Consider the following 10,078-nt stretch of genomic DNA (forward strand, 5'->3'; position numbering starts at 1 on the left):
ACTGGATTTATTAGTGAAGAACGATAGTTTGAAGGATAAAAATATGTTTTAAAAATAATTTGGAGCTTGGTCTTTTTCATTTACACTTTTTGATAATCATAATTGCAAAAAAAGAGCATTTTAATAGGAAACAACATAACAAAAATAGAAGATACTGGTACCGAATATTCGCACAGTGAATGTTCGGTGACAAGTCCAACAAACTCGATAATGGATAAGGACATTTAATTCCAAAAGAAAATACGAAATATATTTAGCAAAGTACAACTAAAGTGTACACAAGAAAACACTTTCAAAAAATCTATGACACAAAGGCAAACAGCAAATTATTATTAAACAGCAATACAAAGTGCTGAGAATGTAGCTAGGAAGTTTGCTTTAGTGAGAGAGAATTTATTCAATTCACTCCATAAATTCATAATCTCCATAAAAGAAAACAGAATGTCGTAAAAGAAATATTGGATCTCAAATCTTAATAAGAGATATCGCCATAATTCTTTTACTTTCGAGAATCTTCATTTTTGTCATTAAGTGGTCGTCAAGTTTGTTGGCAAGACAGGGTGTTATTGACTTAACATCTATTCAGCATTTACCAGAATATCTGTAAAACTCCTTTACTGTGAGATTAACTGCAAAGAGTAAGTAGCCTTAACAATACTATCATGAAAATGAAAATCTGTCAGGGTGCATATTGTTATAGCAACTATAATTCTTTTGTTTGCCTGTTTATTGGAGCTTCCAAAAATAGGTTTTGATATAAAATTCATAAACGAAAGAAAAATATCCTTTATAAAAGAAAAGAACATTACTCCTATAATGTGTAATCAGCAAAATTGCAGTAATTTCTAAGAATCTTAATTTGATGTAATGCTACAAAGGATTAGTCAGATTTCGATAAAAAATTTTATCATATTCCCGATGGGCTTTTTTTTTTTTTTTTTTTACTAATAAAGAATAGAAGGTTCGATGATTATAAAAAGACAAGAATTATGGAAAATAATAAGCAGATCAATGATATATTAATGAAAGAAACATCATGATGAAACGAAAAATATTTCATAAGCAAATACCATTACAAAATAATTCATTAACAAAATAGAATTCAGATTAAACACAATGAAATATCTATAAAAGTTTCCTATAACGACCTTTTTCGTAAACAACCACGTCCTTTCTTTACAACTTATTGATTGCTTTTATCGAATCGAAGTCCATTTCTTTTCTTTTTTGGATCGCAGTACTTGTGCTTCAAATTTTAATTACTTTCAAAGCTTATTTCCATGTCAATATTACTAAAATAATGTTTTTCTAATTCAAAATTAATCATTAATTGCTTGTTGATGTGTTTCACGCTAGTGTTTACCTTTAAATTATCGATAAAGCTACTTCTAAAATTTCAACAAAACACGAAAGCTGTGAATTGTGATTGAAATTAACAAATCGGTTTTTGCATTATTGTACTGAAAGGACAAAGCAGAATTTTTTGTGAATTCCTTATATTTAACACAGCTGTTAATGTACCTTGATTTATGTATTATTAGAAAGATTTTTAATTAGAATACGATTTGAGTCTTTTCATAACTAAGCGAAATTTTCATTCGGAGTTTTAAGCAAATGCTTTAAAAAGAATTGCGTAAATTATTCTCAAAAAATGAAATTTAATTTTTGAAAATTATATTAGGAAAAGTTCTTTTTTGTAAAACAGCGTTAATTTTTAGAGCCGCTTTTTTTAAAGTGGATTGTTTTGATGACGTTTTTAAATAGTAATAATAAAAAATCCATAGATGTTCATTTTATACAGTGGAAATGTAGTTGAACTTGTTTTGAAAGAACAAGAGAAATCCCAAAATGAGATCTATGGTTTTCACTAAGCTGAGTTTGTTTATTTTCATATCTTCCCAATCTTTCGAATTTAGTGATTCAAAAGACAAGAATAAAAAGATAGAACAAATAGAAATATGAAATTCCGTTGTAAATTTTCGATTTAATCAAAAATTGAAGAAAACAGAAAAAAAAAGGAAAAAAAAAAAGGGGGACGGAATGTCATAATAAGTTAAAATTTTGATAGTTACGTGTCTTAAAGGAAGATACGTTTTGAATGAACTTCAATTTATTTTACCACTGGAGGCATACTGGAACAAAGGCGCGGTGTACTTTCGCACTAGAAGACAACAGCGAAAATGATAGAGTTTTTCCCTTTAGTAGGTTTATTATGATATTCTGATGGGGATTTCTTTGATGTATCGACGTAGGTAAGGGAATCTGAGGTATCTTTGAAAAAGATGCGTAAGTGTTAAGGATTTTTATGCTTTCACGGCGTGAAAAAACAATGGAGTCAGCAATTTTTTTAGCGCATATTAGAAATATTTAAATAAAAAAGGGCTGTGAATTTATAATTTTTCCCTCAGAATGTATGATAAAGTAATAACATTTCTCCAATGATTTGTAGAACATTATGTATAATGAGAATTCTTTTCTGTTCTTGATTCTCAATTTAAAAAAAAATCCAGAAATCTACTCTGGAAAATCTATTCCATACATTTCTATTAATAAACTTAATTTCCGTCATTTCTCCATTATATTCTTTTGGGTGTCTTCTCATATTGGAATTGTAGACAACGGGAAGCGGACAAGATTGACAAATTGGCAACTGTTCCAACCACTAATATTCGCAAGAAACTTTTAAAAAATCACTTTAAAATCTTTCTTTTTGTTAAATAGTAGATGTAATGAGACCTTGAGACTGGCAACAAACTTCACGCTATCAAGCCTCTTGTACAAAGTTGTACAAGAGGCTTGATAGCGTGAAGTTTTCACCAATTAACTGGCAAGAAGACACAGTTTTAATTCGCTAACGCGTTCATTATACCAAAGTCACTTTTCATCACTTATTTGTAGGAGAGCAACGGCCAATGTGTTTGCAGTGTCAGTGTGATGTATGGTCGACCGTGTATTATCATAATGCACAAATTTCAATGTCGAGTGTTTGCAATTTTCTTTTTCAATTACCAACAATTTGTTTATCAACTTTTCTTGATAAAATATCTCTTACTTATCGCTTTGCATTGTTAAAGTCTATTCATTCTTATCCATTCTTTGATATCTTGCTCATATTTCAGAGTAACTTTTTGCATCTGCCGTTTTTGAGAGTTTTATACTTTTACATTGTTGTTATTAATCTTTTATTTGACACAGTGTAGTCAATATCATGGCTCATGCGCCATAAAAAAATCAAATCAAATCAAATCCATCAAATTTCTATTATCCAAATCATTTTTATTTTCCATGAACTACAAGTTTTATAATCAAAGCAATGTTCACTAAACGAGTAAAGAATTATTATTTTTCTCAAATAGAAAACATAAATTAGAGACGAAATGAATAATTAAACTATTCGTTATACAACAGACTTTTCATCTCTTATAACATGCAAGAATTTCTGGATTCAGTTTTTCACGTTTAATGGACTAGGAATCTATATTAGAAATTTAAAAACACGCTACAACAGTTTTTCAGTAATCTAGAAAATATCAGATTGAAGACTTCTGGTTTAAAAAAAATCTCCAGTTTAATGAAAATTCATTTCAACAAAGTGCATTTTAATAACAAAACTTATGTTATTTTTAAATGTAGAACATGATTCAGATTATACTTTTAATAAATATTGCAAAGATGATTCAAAATTTGAGACGCGGTTCATTATTTATATTTCTGAAATTCGCGTAAAATAACTTTTCTCCTTAAAATTGTTATTCTCGATCGCATCGTACGACATCAGTGGAGTGGTGGTATTCCATTTGTTTCAGTTTTTCGTTCGTCTATTTAGGCTGGTAATTCATGATCGTTCCATGCCAGCTCCACTTCAATTCATTTAGACACGGTTAAATATTCACTCTTCCAGTCTACGCAATTCCAATTCTAATGGGATTTCCGCATTGACGATAGATTTCGAATTCCGACATTCTGTTGGCGTGGCGTGAAGTGATCGTGAATATCAGGCTTACTGCTCTCCACTCGTGCTACTGAAACCACCGGATTACTGGAGGAGCCGAAATGGCATAGTACCAGATAGTAGAGCTATTGGGTTTCATACGACACGAGTTTTCGTTCCATGAGTTTCGTATATTTACACAGTTTAGTTTCGTTACAGTTTAGTATATATAATTTCTAGGATATTCGATAATACAACTCACAGCTTTAGAGTTGTCATATTAATAAATAAGCTTTTCCTTGCAAGAAAAAAAATATTTGTTAAGATTTTATATCATTTGATGTATTGTCAGGTAACTATAGATTGTTGTAAATCATTTAAAGAGGAAAAAATATATTCTCATTATAATTTATGAGTGAAAACTAAAATAAAGATATTAGTGTATTTTTATCAAACTTTAATTTAGAAATAGAAGAGAGAGAAACTCTTTATTTATTTTAGAAGATATAAAAAAAATCGGTTAATGCAGTTATCGTATATTTTATTGTATCTTTGCAATAAAACGTAATAACATCAGCAAAGGAAAAAAAAGATTACGGAAAACATAAATCATAATGTGTGTACAGTTTTGAGACATGCTTATCGATGCACACTATACAGCAATAATACTGACTACTCAAATAATTATTCTAGAATATTTTTTTTTCCTTTCCAGCGTGACTAAATTTAAACAATGTAGATGTTAGGCAATTTGTGGTCTGTTTTTTATTAATTAAACTGATGAATTTAATTACATATTTAAACTAATTTTAATTTAGTTATCGCGTTAATGGTTGATTTTATTTCAATAATTTTGACAAATTGACACATTTTTATGTATTAATTTACTATATTTCATATTTGTGTTTCATTTACATTTGTTCGCCATTATATTTAAACGCATGATATTTAGGAATACAGTTATAGTTAAATGAACATAATAAAACAGATAAAGAACTTTGATCAGTTATACCTGACTATGTTAACATTACATAATTCGTTAATACTTAATATTTTATAATTCAAAGAATAAATATTTTTTTGCTAATTTATTTGTTTAGGATTAGAAAATTAATATTTTACAATCTACCTGCGGTGGATTATAAATAGGAAGTACTTATTTGGAAATTCTCCCCTGAATTTAAGTCTGCATACGTACGTACAAAAAAAAAAAAAAAAAAAAAAGCAAAATCTGCAAACTAATGTTTCTCACACTTTCAGATTTGCCTCCATCCGTGAAATGCAGCAAGGAAAGCAGGAAGAACGCCTTCCCTTCTTTGCCGTGGTGGTGCCTCCCTGGCTGGAGAAAGTCTACCCGACTCACGTGAGGAATCTCAGAATCAACGAGAATCGTCTGGTGACACCCTTCGACATCCACGCAACTTTGATGACCCTCCTCGACCCCGATGTGCCAAACGAGGGTGATCTTTCCAGTCGCAGCATTAGCATCTTCTCAGAAATCCCGCAGGAAGTAAGGAAAAAAATAGCTCTTTAATATATGCTATACAACGTAAATAAATATTCAATAATTACCAATATATTACTGTCAATCAATATTATAATCAATACAATATCATCGTACCGACAGCGATAGAAGTATCCCTATTTGGAGCATTATCGCTTACTGAAACATCGTGAGAGTTATTGTATATCTTCTACTGCAATAATCTAATTATTTAATAAAAAATATACGTCAATATTTATTTCTTTTATGTGGGATCATTTTATTTGGAGATTTCAATATAGAGAAATTCTCGTACTTTGGTAGCTCGTTGGTGATACTTTTGCTCAGAGAATTTCCTTGAATCACTTCGAGTAAGTGATGTCCAGTCAATTATTTCGAAGCAGCTGAACATTATTAAAATTTCGTCGCGCAATTCTAGTGCATTATCAACTACACATTCGGTCACGAATTTGGCAACAAAATTAAGTTCAATTTAATTAATCATTCATCACTCCTTATTAAAATTTCATCATTCCTTAATAAAATTTCATTTTCCGATATTTGTCTTAGTGTATTTGGAATATATACATATGTTTGGAATATGTTTTAACTTAACCAGTTTTGTCTTATAAATTTGCGATCTCATTATTTTCGCATAAAATATTTTAATGATTATTTAAAATAAAATATTAAGATTGATTCAAAATTTAGCTATAATAATTCTATCAAAGCTTTATTTATTTCAAATAATTAATCGATATCGGCTTGATGAAAAAAGACTTAATATGGAAGAGTTATTTCTGCATTAGCATAATTTCATACATAGAATGGATAGAAAAACTTTAATGCGCTCATTTCTGAAGGCTGATCAAAGATGGAATCCGGATACTTCAAAGCTGGATATACTAAAGGAAAATTCAAATTAAACAAAATTAGCGTCCTCTAATATTATTTAAATAGGAAAGTTTAAAAGCCAGAAATTCGTTTTTCGGAAAATTCGAACTAGTCAAGTTTCACAATATAAAGTTGGATTAATAAGTGTTGGTATAACTTAAAAAAATGCTGTAAGAATTAATTTCCTCGTTTTATTTTCAGAGGACTTGTACCATGGCTTCCATCGAGCCACACTGGTGTGCATGCTTGTCCTGGGCTAGAATGTCTGTCGAAGACCCTATCGCCAGCGAAGTGGGCCAGGCAGTCATAGACTTCATTAATGAACTCACCATTTTACAGCGACACAATTGCGAAATTCTCCAGCTCAAAGAGGTGACTCGTATTGAGAAACTTCAACCAAACAAAGCTCTACTCAAGTTCAGAAAGAATGCCGATAAGGACGGTTTCGTTGGCGAGTTCAGCGATAACACGCAGCTGACGGAAATTCTGTACCAAGTTCAGCTCCGAGCTTATCCAAGTGACGGCGTGTACGAGGCGTCGGTCAAACACAACACTATCAAAAAGACATTCATCGTCAAAGAGCATGAATTGTCTCGTGTAAATATGTACGGTAATCAAGAACACTGTATACATGAAACATATCCAAACTTGAGGAAGTACTGCTATTGTAAAACGCAGCTATGAAAGCTTGTACAGATTTTGTTCGTCGGTTGATTTTGCAGGAGTTGAATTTTGAGCACGTTTTGAAAGAATCAAAAATTTCATTCCATGATTTATAAAAAAAAAATCATATGAAACGAATAACTTTTGGTGAAATAATCATGCACATTTCATCTTTTTACAAAACATTTTTTTTATAGGTTGGAGAAATCAATATGAAATTTTACCATTCGCAGCAAAATTCATTTTATGGTTATTTTTACTCAATTATTGTTTTATATCAGAGTTTTTGAAACCTTTTGGTGCTTTTGCGTTGAAATACTATTTGCAGCTGGTGGGTTTTGTTTTTGAGGTTGTTTTCAGTGTTCAACTTATTTATTTCAAAGTGCCTATTGGCACAATTAGTGAGCCTTATTTTGCTTAACATTTGCTCGATTAAAATATCTGTGTAATACATTGAAGCACGCCGTTATATCTTCAGCTCTGAATGTTATTTTTTGCGATGGAATGAGGAATTCTATCTTAAAATGTTTCATTTCCATCATTATTCTTTTCAAGTAGGAATAATGGTGGAATAGTCATTTGATTTTTATGTAATGCACAAGGTAATAGAAGAAAGAAATTCTTTTTTGTGAAGATAATATTTGATGTTTGATTTTTCCGTTGATTTCTGTGTAAATAATTATCTAGTCAATATGCTTCAAATCAATTTTCTGTTTTCTCTCTCTCTCTTTTAACATGACTGTTAATTGATTTTTCTTAGCTACTTACTTTGAGCGGTTTTTTTCTTTTATAAGCTTAACACGATCATATTAATTTAAGAGAATTATACATAACGAATTACTTTAGCTAGTTGGTTTAAAACATATCTAGAATTTAATTTTGAAAAATAATTGATTTTTCAAAGAATATATTTTTATTTTTCTGCAAGCTCTGTTCCAATTTGAGATTTCATTACAATCGGTATATTAAATTTTAATCAATTATAAATAATATCATTATATTTATATTTAATGTTATACTGAATGAGTAGAATCTATTGAGAAACAAATGTTGAAACTAAATAAACCCTGAAAAAAATTAAGATAAAAATGATTTTTTTAATTAAAATATTGCAAATTTTTAAAATCCTCTTTCGTTTTAATTTTTAAAACGAACGATGAACTGGAGAACCATATAATTAAATGTATATATATACAAAAATATAAAAAAAATCATGTATTCTCTTGCTTAATTTATCTTGTTTTTAATCTATTAATCTAAATTTTTTATTCTATTTCTAATTTAATCTTACTAATTTACTATTATTTCTTGCTTATTAAAGTAATTACTTATCTTACTTTATACTTTTTTATAATTTATCTTAAGTAATTGCTTAATTTATCTTATAGGTAATTCAAATCGGAAAGTTGATTCTAATTCTAAGAATGATGCTGTTTTCCATATGGAACTGGAAAAATATTTGAATTTATACAAATAATCACTAGGAAATCAATAAATATTATCTAATCTAAATGTGATATAAAAAATTTTTTTCTTAAAAAGATGATTGAACTCTTGAATAAGAAAATTTTAGAGTATATTTTGATTGGCTAATCTATCACACGTGATAAATTTAACAACAAAAAAAAGATGAAAACTAAATTCCGTCCATTGGCTTTTAGAATAAAGAAAATTTCATCTAGGGGGGGTAAATTTAATTAAATATCTTTATTGCATATTTTTTCTCTTTATTTAATTCGATAAAAAAAATACGCCGAAAGTCACATTCTAAGCAAAATAGTGCAAAAATGATTTATAAATGTTCTCTTTATATCAATAACGATTAAGTATTTAAGTTAATTACTTAATTAAATTATTTTTATTAATTTTCCTTTGTTGTTATTTTTTAAAAATATTTTTTTGCATAATTTTCGATAATTCGGTAAGTTCGCTTCCATTACTTGATAAAAATTGAGTAACTATTCTTCCGCTACTAACAGGTTTGAAAGGTATTTTTCATTTCATGATTATCCAAATGGCCATTCATTTATTAACCAAAGAATTCTATTGAACAACAATTATCATATTATGAGCGAATAATTCTTACCTGGACATATATCAATTAGGCAGCTTTATAACTATTTCCTTAAAAAGAATTCTTGTTTCTGCCATTTTTGTCTGTAATGAATTTTACATCCGATATTAGATAGCACTGTTTGTAATAATTTATTACATAGATTCTGATGGATGGGACTTTGTATTTTGTATACTTTAATAAATTGCCATTTGTACAAAAAAAATAACTGTTGCTCAACATGTCGTCAAAACAAAAAAAAATTCCAGAACATAATGTAACAATGCATTCCAAAAACGTTTAACTGCTTTTAATGAAATGTGAGTCATTGTTAATTAATATGCTAGAAACTGCAAAGCTGTATAGTCATTATTAACAATTTCATATTGTGTGTTTAAAAGTCGTTTGGTATTTCCATCATTCAGAGAAGTTTCATGAATTTTGCATCATCATTAATTTTTGTATGATTATAGTGTGTGATATAGTAATGAAACCATGAGTCACTCATGACCTTCAAAGCTCAATGTCATTTCGTGCCATTCTTCTCCTTTCCGATCTTTTAACGTAGCCGTTTTATATCCTTTACAGAGAAAAAGCCTTATTTAAATTCATATTTTAATTAACCATTATCCTTGGGCGTTATCTTTTTTGATTAAAAAATAGTTAATATTCGTTGTGAGATGCAGCATAAATTTTATTATGTCATCACGTTGTTGTAAATAATACAAAAGAAGTACTAAAAGATCGGGACTGATTGAAAAAATTATGATGGAGTTATTGTTAAAAAATTCATGGGCTTCATTTCGTAAACAAAGCAAAACTCTCGTTAAAAACAAACATTCCGTTTTGCGACTTTAATTAATTCTTGAATTATAAATTTCAGTTTCGTGCCATTATATTTTTCATTTCAATTTAAAATAAGCCGTTCAATATTTATTAATTTTTTAATACATTGATTAGATTAAACTGTACCGAATCTATAGTTGTCGAATTCGTACAAATCTCATTTAATCTTTAAAATGAATACTGTCTGTCTTCTCATAATTTTAAGCAG

General features: G+C 28.9%; 1 protein-coding gene across 9 annotated transcripts in view; it reads left to right on the forward strand.

The window, feature by feature from the left end:
- Nucleotides 1-8,060, forward strand: part of LOC129976842 (uncharacterized) — an 85,397-nt gene extending 77,337 nt beyond the window's left edge. For 4 of the 9 annotated variants that reach the window (XM_056090512.1, XM_056090509.1, XM_056090513.1 and 1 more), the window contains exons 5-6: nt 5,192-5,441; nt 6,510-8,056. In XM_056090512.1, coding sequence (XP_055946487.1) covers nt 5,192-5,441; nt 6,510-6,992 — 733 coding nt within the window. In that variant the 3' untranslated portion in view covers nt 6,993-8,056. Of the gene's footprint in view, nt 1-5,191; nt 5,442-6,509 lie in introns of all 9 variants that reach the window. The other 5 variants (XM_056090517.1, XM_056090510.1, XM_056090511.1 and 2 more) reach the window with 3 other exon arrangements.
- Nucleotides 8,061-10,078: the final 2,018 nt, after the last annotated feature.

The sequence above is a fragment of the Argiope bruennichi genome, chromosome 1, assembly GCF_947563725.1.
Source record: "Argiope bruennichi chromosome 1, qqArgBrue1.1, whole genome shotgun sequence".
NCBI lineage: Eukaryota > Metazoa > Arthropoda > Arachnida > Araneae > Araneidae > Argiope > Argiope bruennichi.